This window comes from Equus quagga, unplaced genomic scaffold (genome assembly GCF_021613505.1).
Source record: "Equus quagga isolate Etosha38 unplaced genomic scaffold, UCLA_HA_Equagga_1.0 73442_RagTag, whole genome shotgun sequence".
Lineage (NCBI taxonomy): Eukaryota > Metazoa > Chordata > Mammalia > Perissodactyla > Equidae > Equus > Equus quagga.
Genome location: NW_025802777.1, coordinates 4,383,271 through 4,398,819, shown reverse-complemented (window position 1 = coordinate 4,398,819; position 15,549 = coordinate 4,383,271). Strand labels below are relative to the sequence as shown.

The following is a 15,549-nucleotide window of genomic DNA, read 5'->3' as shown; positions in this document are numbered from 1 at the left end:
TTTTGGTTAGTTCAGCATCACCTCTGAGCCAAGACATCCTTCCATATAAATAATTTACTCTAGCGCTATTGAATAGCTTTGCTTCACATGTTTTCTTGAAACAGAAATTCGTAGAACCTGGGTCCTTGATTCATTTTGATTAGGAATTGGTTCCCAGACTCCAACCACGGCAGAAGAGGCAGCTCAACATCTTTTGCTTTATTTACTATACATCATTGTGAATTGGGGTTCTTTTGCTGCAAAACCTCATCTTCACCTAAATGTAGGTTATTTTATCACGGTGATTGTAAACAGTGCCTTTCAATTTGTGAATTACGACACGACTGGAGCCGTATTAAAATAGAGCTGGAGCCGCCATCGCAGAGGAATTGTCTTGCACGTCTTGTTTTCTGTATCTTCCAAACTGGAGCAAACCGCCAACATTCCAAGAAGTCAGTAAGGACAAGAATTTCCTGCTTGTAAGGACTGCTGAAACGGGACTTTGCTTATGATGGAACTGCTAACTAATCTATGAAGTACAAACTTAGCCTTACCTCATCCAGCACCAATGAACTCTTCTTTAGCACGACTTACCTCTTCCTTCCTTTTGCCCATAAAAACCCTGAGCCCCTCTCCTGTAATCAGGGCACTACTTGGGTTTTTACCTGAATCTGTGCTCTCTCAATTGCAATTCTTTGATCCCAAAATAAATGCCTCTATCCCTCTCATTTTGCTCTTTATTTTTAGGTTAACAAATTAATACTTGTTTTTCAGGTATGCAGTGTTGTATATTGCTTATTTTTCTTGCCGCGCTTAGTTTTGAAATATAAACTTAAGACATTTTACATATGATTACTTCCAAAACATTTTTTTTACTGTTACCTGCTACTCTAATTACAGTAGTTGTCTATTTATGGAAAAGTTTATTTTGAATTAATGCACCATAAAAAAAGCGCTAAGCACATCATAACAAGTGATTTGCAGAAACGACGAAACTAGAGCATCGGTGGTAACCAAACCACGAGGCCCTGGAACTTATTCCGCGCGAGTCCTGGGGCGCGCGCGAAAAGGCTACGGAAACCGGGAAGGCCAAGCAGGAGGCTGGAACGCGTTACTCAGGACCGCGTGGGCAAGACGGCCCCGCCTCCCTGCGAGTGCGGCGCAGCGCGCAGGCGCGGCGGCACGGCTCTGCAGGGCACTGGGGCCTCACTGCGCAGGCGCGGCCGCCGGCGTGGTCCCCATGGAGCTTTGGTAGCGGAGTCCCTGCGGTGGCTTAGCCGGCGCCGTGGGAGCGTCCGGGATGAGCGCGGCCGAGGCCGACCGCTGGGCGTGGCTGCTGGTGCTCAGCTTCGTGTTTGGGTGCAATGTCCTCAGGATTCTCCTCCCGTCCTTTTCGTCTTTCGTAAGTGCAGCCTGGCCTTCCAGGGGCCGGCGGGTCGCCGCTCTGTCCCCTGGCGTGGGCACAGGGGTCTCAAACTGGCCGCGTGAGGGCCGCGTTCGGCTCCCAGAAGGGTCTTGGTTGGGCTGTTTTCTGTTTTAAGGTTTTTTTGAGCTAGTTGCTAGCGTCTAAAAGCTGCAAAGCTTTACCCTCAAATCCGGATTTCTGGATTCTGGGAGAGGAAAAGAAAAAAAAGCAAAAACCCTTGCAACACTTGGCCACGTTTTCACGTGGCCCCAGTCCTCAGGCTGGGCGTCCTCAGTGTCCCTCTGCCAGCCGCCCCCACTTCCGTTATTCCCCGGACTCTGGAGTGGTCAAGCAGACTTCGGCTGCTGGGGAACAGTGCCTCGTGCAGCACGGCGTCCAGGGTTTGCGGGAGGCCTTGGCCTTCCTCGCACGCGGTGCCAGCTGTGCCAGCTGCGGAAGAGACGGATCTCTGAGTGCAGGGGCCCCCATTCTTGGGGTGGGGTGGGAGACAGTGTAGACAGGGAATCTCGGTACTGTGTGATGCTTCCTGTGTCTCAGAGAGCGACACTGAGGAGCACTCTCTCTGCGAGGCGTTTGCCCAGGCACGAGTACATCACTTCGTGTCCAGTTGTTAGCGCTGCTCTGGGAGGTGAATGTTACCCCATCTTCCTTTAGCTCCCAGGGGCGGAGTCTGACTCAAGAGGGTCTAGTCGTTGCACTAAGTCATTCGGTTAGTGACTGTTGCGGTGGAGATTGGATCCCTGGTTTGTGATTCTCCTAGTTCTGCCCCTTTGCCTTATGCAGCGTGCATAGGGGTTTGGTGGCTAATTGGATGGGGGTGTGTATGGGCAACAGAGAGCTGTGCCCCGGGGGAGGGCGCCCTCTGCCCAGGGCCAGTGTGAGGCTCTGACTCAGACTGAGACTTTAAAGATTGAGCCCATGTGTTGTAGCACTGTGTTGGGAAACTCAGTTCTCCCTGCTTTTCTCTCTTGCTGTGAGTTGCTGCTGGTGGTGGTGTATTTGAGACTAGGTGGGATTTCTACTTCTTTATGTTTTATTCTACCAGTATTCATTGAGTCTAGGAAGAAAGACCTGGCCACCCATATCCGAGAAAGTTGGCCATGGAAACCCTATGAATAGTGAATAGCTGTGGAGCATTTTCTTATGTATCGCTGGAAGGTGAGAGGATGGAGCCAAAAGATCAGGCAGGGTTCTGCTCTGCCGTACATATCGGTGCTGAGCCGGAATCGCCTACAGGGCACTAACATTCACTGAGTGCCTGTTTTGTGTCAAGGTCTATTCTAGGGCCTTACTACCCCTATTGTTCTGAGGCATAGGGACTTCTCTCTTAGTCCCTGTCCCCCGCTTCAGAATCTTTCCTGATGCCTCCTAGTCTTAAAGATGATGTACCAAGTACTTAGCACTGCATACAAGACCCCTGAAGAGCTGGCCCTGCTCATCTTTTTTCTTCTTTTTAAAAAATTGTGGTAAAATATACATAACATAATATTTACCATTTTAACCATTTTCAGGTGTACAGTTCAGTGGCATTAAGTACATTCACATTGTTGTGCAGCCATCGCTGCCATTCATCTCCAGAACTTTCTTATCTTCCCAAACTGAAACTCTGTACCCATTAAACACTAACTCCCCATTCCCTCTCCCTGGCACCCACCCTTCTACGGTCTGTCTCTATGAATTTGACTACTTAGGTACCTCATATAAGTGGAATCATACAACATTTGTCCTTTTATGTCTGGCTTATTTCACTCAGCATAATATCTTTGGGGTTTATCCCTGTTGTAGTGTGTGTTAGGATTTCATTCCTTTTTAAGGCTGAATAATATTCCAGTGTATGTATATACCACATTTTGTTTATCCATTCATCTTTTGATGGACATTGTGGTACTTTGTACCTTTTGACTATTGTAAACAATGCTGCTAGAATATTGGTGTACAAAGATCTGGTCAAGTCTGTGTTTTCAGTTCTTTTGGGTAAATACTCAGAAGTGGAATTGCTGAATCATACAGTAATTCTACGTTTAATTTTTTTGAGAAACTGCCATACTGTTTTCCACAGCAGCTGCACCATTTTTACATTCTCACCAGCAATGCACAACAGTTGCAATTTCTCCACATTCTCCAACACTTGTCATTTTATTTATAAAATTAGATAATAGCCATCCTAACAGGTGCAAGATGATATCTCATTGTGGTTTTGATTTGCATTTTCCTAAAGATTAGTGATGTTGAACATCTTTTCATTTGCTTATTGGCCATCTGTACATCTGTGGAGAAAAGTCTATTCCCGTCCTTTGCCCCTTTTTTAATTGGGCATCAGGAGCTGTCCCCAGGTGAAGGGCGCCCTCTGTAGACCCACAGCGGGAGTGAGGGGCTGTTTGTTTTTTTGTTGTTGAGTCAAGAGTTCCTTATATATTCTGGATATCAGCTCCCTATCAGATAGATGATTTGCACATATTTTCTCCCATTCTCTGGGTTGCCTGTCCATCTTTCTTGCAGTATCACGTCTATTCTTTCTATCTACCCCATCCTATTTCACCTCATGTTGGAGCCACATGCAACTAATCTCATTTGCTCAAAGAGGCCGTGTGGGTTTTATGTTCCTCTATGAATTGTTCATAATTTCTCATTAGCTGCGGGGGAAGGAGGCGTGTGTGTTTGGGTATGGCAGCAGCTATAAATAAGACCAGCCGTCATCTCAGGCTCCTTCGCCAAGCGTGTGCTCTGCAGCTAGGCCCCTGCCACAAGAGGTTATTGCTGCAGCCTAGACACGGCTGAGGCTTGCGCAATCTAGGGTGGCTGTTCATCATTTAGATGAAGGAGGACTGGGTTTGTCCTGGGACCTGTGTGAAGATCTGTGTTGCTTCCTACAGGCTGTATAACCTCTCTACTCTCAAAGCAGTTAGCTTTCTTAAATCTGGTTCGCTTTGATGGCACATAACACTGTTTGTCGGAGTTGTTCGCCAAGTTCAAAAGGAAAACAGTTATTTTAGCAGAATGCAGCCCCCCTTGTTGGCGTTCAAAACAAGGAAAATAATGAAGAGATCTGGCCTGCCTGGTCCCTGAGTTTGGGGTGAGGGTCAGTGAAAAGCTGTAAGGAACACCGTGGTCCCGTGCTGCTCCTTCACGACCATTAGAGGCTGCCCCATCACAGGCCCTGAGATGAGCACTAAAGCAGGAAAGCCTCCCCACCACAAACAGAAAGTTAGACTGGGAATGGGCCACGCCCCTATACTTCAGATTATAACTTTCCCTACAGTGTTTATGATGCTTCTTCTGTCCAGCCAGAAGCAAGGGAGGGGCGCAGTCAGGAAGTCTCTGAAGGATCGGAAGCCCTTGGCCCAGCAAAGCCTCTCAAGGTCCTGGGAAGGGGTCTCAGCCGGATACTGGGGTGTGGTGGGTGCCTGGTAAGCAGACCCCAGTCCCTGCTGCTGACTTGGTTGGAATTTTCCTGAGTTCTTTCTTCCCTTCAAGCTGCTCACTGGACGCATACATGAGAGAGCGTAGTTCATTTAGTAGGCGGGCCAGGACTTTCTTCCGCCAGAGGCGGAGGAGGAGGGGGACAAGGATGCTGGTTGGAGAACGCTGGCTCTGCGCGGGTTGCAGGGAGGCGCACTGCGCAGGCGCATGGGGCTGACACGGCGGAGGGCGCGGTGAGGGTTCCGCGAGCCCCTCGCACTGCGCAAGCGCAGCGGCCCCTTCTGCAGAGACCCCTATTGTGTAGACCCGGGACGTGGCATGCTGCAGGCTGCCGTCCGGGGTTTGGGTTGTGGGGCTCACTGCGATTTTTATATTGGACGAGTTCGAAATTACCTTAATTTCCTGCTCTAAAAAGTGGCCGCCTGCCTTTCCTCTAGGGGCCCGGGTCCCTGAGCCGAGTTATGGACGCTGCTGGACCTGCCCGTGTGGGTGTCTTCCCGAGAGCCTCCCTCCTTCCAGGGAGCGCTGTCACCTAGCGATTTCCTGCTCTGGACCAGGCATCAGCATGGCCCCCAAGTATTAGTTTAGGGGCTGGCTGAGCGGGTGGTAGGGGTTGAGTGCGCTCATGCAGGTGGGGCTGTCCACGTGCGGGGGCCATTGCCCTGAGGAGGGGTTCCCTGGGCGGCCCTGGCAGAACTTGGCACGTGGGGCTGTTCTGGGCCCGCAGCTTCGCAGGGGCCTTGGCCCTGTCCTGGGATGAGGAGTCCGTCCCTAATGTTAGGGACACACCCGAGCGGGCACCCGAGCTCATCATTCCCGAGGTGCCCCCTGTGTTCCAGGAGGGGCTGGCCTTCCTTCGTCGGGCATCGATTTCCAGATGAATCTGGTCCAGAGAGGTGCCAGCCAGTGAGTGGCGGAGTGGGGATTTGAGTCCCCCTGGTGTGACCCCAAGGTCAAGCCCTGGCATTTTGTCTGTCGGCAAAGGCATTGGACAGGATCCGAGGGTGACTGCTAGGAGGATACTTTGAGCTCACGTAGGCCGACGGCCAGCGTCTGGACGCAAGAGTAACAAGAAGGATTGGTCCTGGGGCCGCCCCATGGCCAGTGGTCAAGTTCCTGCACTCTGCTTCCGTGGCCCAGGGTGTTGCAGGTTCGGATCCTGGGCGCGGAGATGGCACCGCTCATCAAGCCATGCTGAGGCCGAGTCCCACATGCTACAACGGGAAGGACCCACAGCTGAAAATACACAACTATGTACCAGGGGGCTTTGGGGAGAAAAAGGAAAAATAAAATCTTAAAAAAAAAAAAAAAGAAGGGTTGGTTCTCTCCTCAAATTCTCCCACTGTCTGAGTTATCGTGATAAGATTTTTTAAAAACTCATTTTCTGCTTCAGAAGTCTTGGTGGACCCATCTCCAGGACCTTGAAAAGCTGTACTCAGCACAGCTTATCTGTTTCTGTCAGGTGAGAGGTTTAAAGTCCTGGAAGGTATTTTTGGGTCCATAAAGGTTTCAGAAATGTGTTACTGTTTTAAAAATTAATATTTGAATTATATTTAAATTCAATCTCATTAAATCTTACCATTCAGTTCATACTTCTAGCACATTTTAACACTTATGAGGAGACTTTGGATTAATGTTGGTACCTATTTGCAAACTTAAATACTTCTAAAGGTTTTCAGTGTACTTATAGATGTGATATACAGTCCTTTTTTTTGAGCACTACGGTTGTCTGATTTAACCACAATCCTCTTCAGTTCCCCTCATGTTCATTTTCCCGCCCTCAGGCACCTTCCACTCCTGAGGAACCGTTTTCGGCCTGTTCACTTTTTAAGCGTTTTGTATATTCTCTATGAAGCTAAAGAATGTGTTTGCACGTCTGTTTCTTTTTAAAATCTAGTTTTAAAAGTCTGGTTTATTGATGTGTCATTTGCATTCAGTGAAATTTACTCGTCCCAGTTGGGTGACGTGGTGAGTTTTGGCCCACTTCCTCAGTATGGGAACCACCACCACGGTCAAGATAAAGGACATCTCTACCACCTCAAGAAGTCCCTCCCCCACCTTGCACGTGTTTGTTGTACAAAGTTTAAGCAGAATCTGTAGACTCCTTGCTCTTGAAAGATGCTTCTGTAATTTTTAAGAGAATTTGGCCCATCCCTATTCTCTTCTCAAGGGTGGGTCAGGCTGGAGTATATGTCCTTTAGTTAGAGTGTTGGGTACAGGTCAAGACAGAGGGGACGAAGACGGAGCTGGGTTTGAAGACCCCGGATCCAGGCTCGAGGCCTGCAAGAAGCTACGCAGTAGCAAACACACTGCGCTACTGCGCAGGCGCCATAGAGATCTGCCAACCCCGCCCCCGCGCTGAAGCCCTCCTTGCGCAGGCGCCGGGGAGGGGCCTCTGCGGGCATCCCGGGGACCTGCGCATGCGCCCGTGGCAGGCCAGCCCCCCCCCCCCCCCCCCCCCGGGGGGGGCGCGATTTCTGTCTCGGACTGAAGTCGTCCTACTGCGCGCCATTCAGAGCGGACCGGGAGCTAGAGGGACAATCTCATTTATTGTGCGCTTGCTACGTGTCAGTACACTTAAATACATTATCCCCTTTCATCCTTTTTTTATCTACTTTTAAAATTTTGAAACAAACAAACGTGCAGACAAGTTATGCATACAGTACAAAGAACTGATTTTGTTTCCTGAACCATCTGAAAGTAAGTTGTCACCCTGAGCCCCCTCACTCCCCGATTCTTCAGCGTGCACGCAGCGGCCTTGTCCACAGCACAGCAGTCCAGTTGTATCGCTCCTCTCCCGTTAGGGGGTTTCGCTAGTCCGGCGACGTCCTTTATAGCGAAAGGACCCCGTCAGCTCCGCGCATTGCACGTACTTGCCGTGTCTTTTCAATCTGGAAGGATTCTCCGTCTTTCCTTGGCTTGCTTGGCTGGCATTTCCGATTCTCGCAGGGCAGTGACTTTGCAGAATGGCCCTCTGTGGACATCTTTGTCCGATGTTTGGCGGGGATGGCACAGAGGAATGCTGCGTGCTCTGCATCTCATCCAGCGCCGTGAGCGTCAGTTTGGGGATGCTCACTCGGCACTCGGGGCCGGTTCCCGGAGGCATGCCTCGCGGACTTCTCAGTCCTCCCGAGCCTGCTCCCGGACTTCTCCGCTCCGGTGCACTTTCCTGGTCCGGGGGTCCAGGCCCGTCCTGGCCGGTTGTCCGACGCCACCTGGCGGCCGCTGCTATCTCGTCCCTGGCTCAGGGACACTGGGCGGCGTACGGGCAGATGCGGGGAGGGGGTTAGGGGGGGTTTGGAGGGGCTCCATACTTGAGTCCCCTCTGCAGGCTTCCTGGAGGGCGCTTGGGCCAGCCAAGTTCTGTGTAGGGTCTGGCTGTCAGAAGCGCCTCTTTACAAACACTTACGTTTATGTTTATGTCTTTGCATCTATGGAAAACCGCGAGTTCACAACCATACCTCCAATTCTAATCCAACACCTCAGGATTCATTCTAGTTTCTTCCCCATCCGTATTTCTCTCTCCCTTTTCTGACAGTGAGAAAGCTGGCCCCCATCATCCTCAAGATGCTTACTCTATTTGATCAATCCTTATAGCTAGTCTCCCGTCTCCACTGCTGCCCCCTCCCCAGGGTGGTTGCCCGCCTGCCTCACCTGCGCTCGGACACCTGTTTGGCTGGGTGCCTTCCTCTTGTCATGTGTGCCGGCCTCACTCTGCTCCGGCTCTGACTCCCAGGCAGGCTACCCTTTCTTGGAGACCCCATATCACAGTGCTTGGCTCTGACACCCCGCCCCCTGCCAGCGTGCTCCTCCGCAGGAATGCCCTCCTCACTGTGCTTGGGCCCCGAGTCCCTGTGCTGGGCCACCGCCTCATCAGTAGCACCCTGCACCCCTACCCTGCTCTGTCCACCTAATTTACGACTGAATTCTAAAGGAAGGAAGAGGATGCGTGGTCCTTGTCACCTGAATGACAGCTCTGGGGATGGAATCGCTTTTCATTGTATAATTACAATTTTGCAGTTATAGTGAAAGATATATACTTGTACAATAGCAGTCCGTGGGCATGTCTGCAAAAGGAAAAATATTGTATGAATAACAATTCAAATCGGAAGGAGTTTTGTTTTTCCGGTTGTTATAGGGAGCAGGGGCAGGACAAGGCAGCAGAGGCTGGCTGGGCAGCTTGCCCAGTTGAAAGAGGCAGCGGATAGGATGGTGGAGGAGGTGGGGGAGAATGTCTGCCCCCCATGGAAAGGCGCTGATCTCAGCTGTCTGTCGGCTCCGCCAGATGTCCAGGGTGCTGCAGAAGGATGCAGAGCAGGAGTCACAGATGAGGGCAGAGATCCAGGATATGAAGCAAGAGCTCTCCACCGTCAACATGATGGACGAGTTCGCCAGATATGCCCGGCTGGAGAGAAGGATCAACAAGATGACGGATAAGCTCAAAACTCATGGTACTGTTCTCACTCATAGTGTGGAAAGCTTCGTGAGAACTGATTAATAGGGAAACCTTTATATAAAGATTCACAGAATATATGCACTGATTTCTGGATGTTTTAAATGTTGATATAAACGTTTAAATTGTCTAGAAGAAACCCAATAATAATTGTTACTTTCTTATTTGCTGGTGAAGCTTTGCTTTCTAAACACAGAACCCTCCAGGATCCTCTTAGGTTTTCTTCAGAGCCAACTTGTTACTGTAGGTTGTCATTTTCAAATTCCGACACTTTTCTGAGAAAAGCCTAGAAAAAAGTCTCATAGTGGATTCTCAGGGGCTTTTGTGAACACTCTCTAGAAAATGCCCAGCAATGTCCTTCACCAAGTGTAGACTTCAGGCTGGGGCCCAGGCTTATTCATCCTTATGTTTGCTGCTGTTCCTGATGGTCTCTAGGATGGAGAGCACGTTCTCAGGGCTGCCCGTGGGCTGAGTGTGCACGGTGAGAGCTGTCTCCAGGGCTGGTCAAACTCTTGGGCTACCCGGCCAAGACAGACTAGACTCCCATTTACGGATTAGTGCGCTGTGTAGACCGCAAAATCAGGGAGGAGAATTGAGTCCTGTTGGGAAGGGCGTCATACGAAGAATCTCGGATTTAGATGAATAGCTTTAAGGGTTTTCAAAGCGAAAGCTTCAAGTCTCACAATCTGTGTGATTCTATTTTAAATAATGGCATAGTGGGTGACTTTTAAGAAAGTCTGTTTTATATTTTCTATGAATATTGAGCAAATGTTACGTAATGAGAAAATATTTTATGAGAGGGAATAACATTTCTGTGTGCTTGAATGTTTTCTTCATTTTTAAGGACTCACGTGATCATTTCACCCTGTTTTTCCTTTCAGTGAAAGCACGGACAGCTCAGTTGGCCAAGATAAAATGGGTTATAAGTGTTGCTTTCTACATATTACAAGTAAGTGCGCTCTGGTGTCACCTTGGGTCATTAAAGTCGATAGTGGACTCTCCTCCAGAGCCGTGTGGCCCCCAGAATCCAGGTCTGGAGTTCAGGCTTTTCTGCTTTCAGCTGCCGTGCCGCGTAGTCCGGCCAGCGTGCAACTCTGAGCACTCTGGATTTGTAAGTTAGACCTAAAGAAAGCCTTCCTCTTGGTTAGAGTAGTTAAGTATGGGGTTGTGTAGCAGGTGGACGTTGAAGTGAGTTCTTTCATGCGGCCTCTGTTCCAGGGTGGTTTGGGGGCCTGGGGGCTGAGGTGGGAGCAGCGTAGTTCGACTTGGGGTTTCCTCAGATGGTGGTCACTTTGGCCGTTGCTCGCTCCGTGGTGTGCGGCTGTGTCAGAGACTGTCTCCTGTCTGGGTAGGGAGCCCGTTGTCCTCGTTTAAGTCCAATGCCACTGATTTCCGACTTTCCTGTCCGGGGGCTTTTTACTTGTTTCGTTGCCTGTGGAATTATTGCTCTTTACCCTGAGGTGGTGGATATGCTGCGCCACACTTCAGTGGCCGCTGTAAGTGATCTCTGAGTTTCTGTACTACGTGTGAGCTTTACTGGGGCAAAGGACTTGAGCCTGCCCCCCAAAGCCCAGGTTGTCGGGTAGATTTAAGTACAGGGATCCTGAGGCGCTGTCACTGCTGTGAGATAGGTTTCAGGGACAGGAATGAAGCCAGATGCCCTCTTTTAGGTCTGCTCATTTGAGTGGCATGTTAAGGCCCCGAAGTGAACAGAAGACAAGTGAAGGAACGCTGCTAGGGAAAGGAGGAAGGAGAAAGCATTGCTCCTCTGCCCACCGCTTAAACTTGGAGAGGGCTCGCTCTGCACTCCTGCCAGCACTCCTGTGCGGATGCGAGAATTAACTAGTTTTTCAAGGATCTTAGAGGCCTCTGATTGCTTTTGTCACTAATAAGGTGTATTTAGCCTAGTCTGGCTCCTTAAAGGAGACACTCCATGAGGACAGAACACCTATGTTATGGGAGCGCTTGGTTTATCCGTTAATTTAATGGTGTGTATGTGTTATTGGTGACGGATTGCCAGGGCTCAAGGTCGTGGATTTGGAGCGCTTCCTTGGTTTGCTGTCGCCATCCCCCTCTTGCTGTGGTGGTCGGCTCCGGGACTGGCAGGTTGTCCCCCTCACCGGCATGTCTTTACAGGCGGCCCTGATGGTCTCGCTCATTTGGAAGTATTACTCTGTGCCTGTGGCTGTGGTGCCGAGCAAGTGGATCACTCCGCTAGACCGTCTGGTAGCCTTCCCGACGAGAGTGGCAGGTAAGAGCTCCCTTGGGAGCCGCGGAAGGGTACGGGTGGGCTTATGTGCAGGGATGTAGGGGAAGAGGAGGTCACTCTGACGTCATCCTCACGGCCCATGTCACGAGTGGGCAGTGCCCTGGGTCTCAGCCTCACACAGGCTCGCAGTGGAGACACTGAGGTCTACAGAAGTGGCTTCACTTGTCCAGGGTCACCGAGGTGCTAACTAGCAGAGCTGAAGTCACCCTGCGTCTGCTCCCAGAATGCAAGCCTGGTCCCTGAGGTCCCTGACCCTGTTTATTGAAGCGCCACTTCTCGTTCCCAAGTGCCGTGACCGCCTTTCAGTTCCTGTCTTGCTTAGCCTCTCGGCAGCGTTTGCTGCTAACGGCCGTCCTTTATTTTTGAAAGGTAATTTCCTTTGGACGTTAACAGGGTAGGACGTGTCACTGTAGCATGGTTAGAAATGTAAGAACAATTAAAAAAAGTCTCATTAGCTATGGATAACCCCTCTTAACGTTGTGCTATATTTTTTCCAGTCTTTTTTTCTAATTGTTTTTATACAGTTAAGGTCATCTGGCACATAAAATTTTTTACCCCTTTTTACTTTATATTCTAGGCCCTTTCCCATATCAATAAACATTTTTATTAAGGAATTTTGCATAGCTGTTGGATGAGTCATAATTTACTAATTTCCCTGTTAAAGGACGTTTGTTTAGGCCCTAATGTTTTGCTGTCGAGAGTAATACTGCAGCACACGTCCTTGTCAGGCGGTCTTTGATTGTGATTTGTGATAGTGCTAGAAGTGAATTATTAAGGAATGACTGTTTCAGAGATTTCCTATTTCTCCAGGCCCCCTTCCCTCCCTCCCCCCTCCCCTTATCCAGACACAGCGTGAGGGCTCTGCTGGCGGCTTCTCAGTGGTGCCCAGCAGAGGGGCTGGAGGCTGCCCTTCCAGGCATCCAGCGGGCTGTGGGCCCCTCTTGCAGCCTGTCTTGTTGTCTCAGTTATCAGTGGGGCAAGGAAGGTGTGGGTGGTAAACCTTGCCTCGTTCATAGTGCTTTTCCGAGAAGGGACAAACAAAGTCTCACAGGGTGGTTTTCCAGTCCACTAATATCATAAATAATGCTGCATATCTCTCGCAGGAGTGAGAAATTCAAATCAGGGCCCATTCTGAGTAATTCTTGCTGAGTACAGAAGGGAGTCCTGTGAATCAGTAAAAGTCTGATGAATTTGAAGCCACCAAACACGAACTTGGTCTTTCTTAGCCCAGCGCTGCTCAACGAGACATGAAATGCTCTCCTTTCCTCTAAGTTAAAGGGAGCAGAGGCAGGCGCCGTGGGCGGAACTCCTGGCGTGCTCTCTTAGGTTGAATGTCTTTATTTTTAGGTGGTGTTGGGATTACCTGCTGGATTTTAGTCTGTAACAAAGTTGTGGCTATCGTGCTTCACCCCTTCAGCTGAAAAAGACGACAAATCCGACTGTGACACTTTTAAGAACGGATTTTCACCTAGTAGGTTAAAAATCTGATTTATACTGTTTTGTTTTATTTTAAGAAACAAAAGCGCACAGGTTAGTTTTTTTGTCGAACATGTTTTGTTCTTGGACTTTATGTGAGGTTCTTCTAAGAATCACAATTTTCTACTCTCGTCATTGAACCAGAAAGGTCAGTCTGTCCTGCGTGTGTATGGGCCAGCAGAGTACCAGCTTTAGTATAAGAAATGTGTGACATTTTCAGCGTCTACATGTTGTTACTTATGATTTGCACTCTTAGCTTATTTTAAAGGTCACATTGCCAACTAGAAAGTCAGAATTTTCTCATAATTTAAGTAATTTAAAGACCTCGTTGCTATTTTTAATCCAGATTAGCTATTTAATACCACTACTAGAACTTAAAACTTTATTTTTTAATCTCATGCGGTAGTACTTAAAGAATAACACTAATTGACCTTGTACTTTTTTCTTCCTCTGTTTAAAGTGTCATTTGTTGGGCAAGCCTTTGCGTTGTGTTATCTACTTATTTGAAGCTGTTAATTTTTCATTACTGTGTTTTGTAAATGTGTTCATGAGACCACAGTGCATTGTTTTGTGCTTGAATTGTGTTTTGTATTTAAATCGTTTCAAATGAAGTGTATTTTATAAGCATTTAATATTTATGCTCTGTAGAATGAAACAAAGTTAAAAAACAAACTTGGGAGTCTGATTAACTTAATTTGAGTGGGTACATGTTTGGCCCATAGAGTATAATTCTGCTAAATATTTTTTAAAACACTTTTTTCTAATTAAATTTTTGCAAGTGCTTGTATGACTTCCTTCTTTACAGCCTCTTATTTGCTGTGACCAATCTGTAACTGTGACAAGTGGCAGAGGGCTTTAACCATTAACTAAGTGGGCCATAGCAGCTTAAAGCTACATTCCGTGATTAGTTTTTAAAAGGTCATATTGGTATTCTTGTGTTCCCTAAGGATCTAACAAGTAGCTCATTGTGATTTCTGCTCATTGTCCCATGAAAGGACGCAGTGCTGTGCTGCTGTACTGTGTCATCCCCAGAGTGGGTTTCAGGTTCCCCTCCTCATTCTCACTGACCCAGCACCCAGCTGACATAACTTTAAGAAAGGATGCAAACAGGGAACACAGCCGTATTTATAACAGACAGCATCATGGAGGACTTGGACACGAGCTTCCAACATCTCAGTTACCACACAGGGTGCATTTTGGCCACAAAGGATGAGAAGCCAGTCTGAGGAGGAGATCATAGCAGCACAAGGAAACTGCAGGGTCTGGGGTCCCTTAGAGGCCACATGCCTAACGTCCATTTCTAGTGAGCTGCGGGCATACCTGGCAGGTTGTACAGTAGAGGATCGGGCAGCCAGGTATGGCCTGCCCAGGGACATCCTTGGATCACTAACCAGTATGACGTCTCCCTGATGAGACCCCTATTTATCTCCTAAGGATGGATTCTTTCACTGATGACTGCAAGGATTTTGACACATCTCACTGAGGCTAGAGGAAAAGATTTACAGTTCACTGCTGTTCATTCTTTCCACGGACGTTAATAGTTTGTGAAGATTAAAGAGGGGAAATTTAAATGTTGTGTTTCACATCACTGTGGTTTTTCAAAACTGTATTTGTTTTTAAATAAATAATAAACGTGGTACAGGCATACCTCGGGGGTATTGTGGATTTGGTTCTAGACCAGTTCAATAAAGCGAATATCACAATAAAGTGAGCCACACACATTTTTTGGTTTCTTCATGCATATCAAACTTAGGTTTGCACTATACGGTAGTCTGTTAACTGTGCAACAGCGTTATGTCTAAAAAGAATGGACACACCTTAATTAAAAAATACTTTATTGCAAAAAATGCTAACCATCACCTGAGCCTTCAGCGAGCTGTCATCTTTTTGCTGATGGAGGGTCTTGCCTCGATGTTGACGGCTGCTGACTGCTCAGGGTGGTGGCTGCTGAAGGTCGGGGCAGCTCTGGTAATTTCTTAAATAAGACAGCAGTGAAGTTTCCTGCATTTTTGACTCTTCCTTTCATGAACGATTTCTCTGTAGCGTGTGACGCTCTTTGATGGCATTTTCCCCGCAGTAGAACTTCTTTCAAAATTGGAGTCACTTCTCTCAAACCCTGCTACTGCTTTATCAGCTAAGTTTATGTCATATTCTGAGTCCTTTGTTGTCATGTCTACAGTCTTCACCGGGAGATTTCGTCTCAAGAAACCATTTTCTTGGCTCATCCATAAGAAGCAACTCCTCGCCCCTTAGTTTTATCATGAGATGGCAGCAATTCAGTCACGTCTCCAGGCTCCACTTCCAGTTCTCGTTCCCTTGCTGTCTCCACCACATCTGCAGTTACTTCCTCCACTGAAGTCCAGAACCCCTCAAAGTCATCCGTGAGGGTTGGAATCAACTACTTCCAAACTCCTGTTAGTGTTGATATTTCGACCTTTTCCCATGAATCACAAGTGTTCTTAATGGCATCTAGAATGGTGAATCCTTTCCAGAAGGTTTTCAGTTTACTTTGGCCAGATCCATCAG

At 48.3% G+C, this 15,549-nt stretch overlaps 1 protein-coding gene across 1 annotated transcript; it reads left to right on the top strand.

The window, feature by feature from the left end:
- The first annotated feature begins 1,202 nt into the window (after window positions 1-1,202).
- Window positions 1,203-14,670, top strand: LOC124234321 (guided entry of tail-anchored proteins factor 1). Its single transcript, XM_046651636.1, has 5 exons — window positions 1,203-1,381; window positions 9,111-9,276; window positions 10,160-10,227; window positions 11,415-11,529; window positions 12,895-14,670. Exons 1-5 carry the CDS (start codon window positions 1,280-1,282, stop codon window positions 12,966-12,968), a joined length of 525 nt encoding a protein of 174 aa, XP_046507592.1. The 5' UTR covers window positions 1,203-1,279; the 3' UTR covers window positions 12,969-14,670.
- Window positions 14,671-15,549: the final 879 nt, after the last annotated feature.

Bases quoted from the DNA above. Each gene is read 5' to 3' on its own strand.
- LOC124234321 (XM_046651636.1), top strand. From the start codon at position 1,280: ATGAGCGCGGCCGAGGCCGACCGCTGGGCGTGGCTGCTGGTGCTCAGC. The intron at 1,382-9,110 runs GTAAGTGCAGCC...CGGCTCCGCCAG, and splicing joins TCCCGTCCTTTTCGTCTTTC to ATGTCCAGGGTGCTGCAGAA. The intron at 11,530-12,894 runs GTAAGAGCTCCC...CTTTATTTTTAG, and splicing joins CTTCCCGACGAGAGTGGCAG to GTGGTGTTGGGATTACCTGC.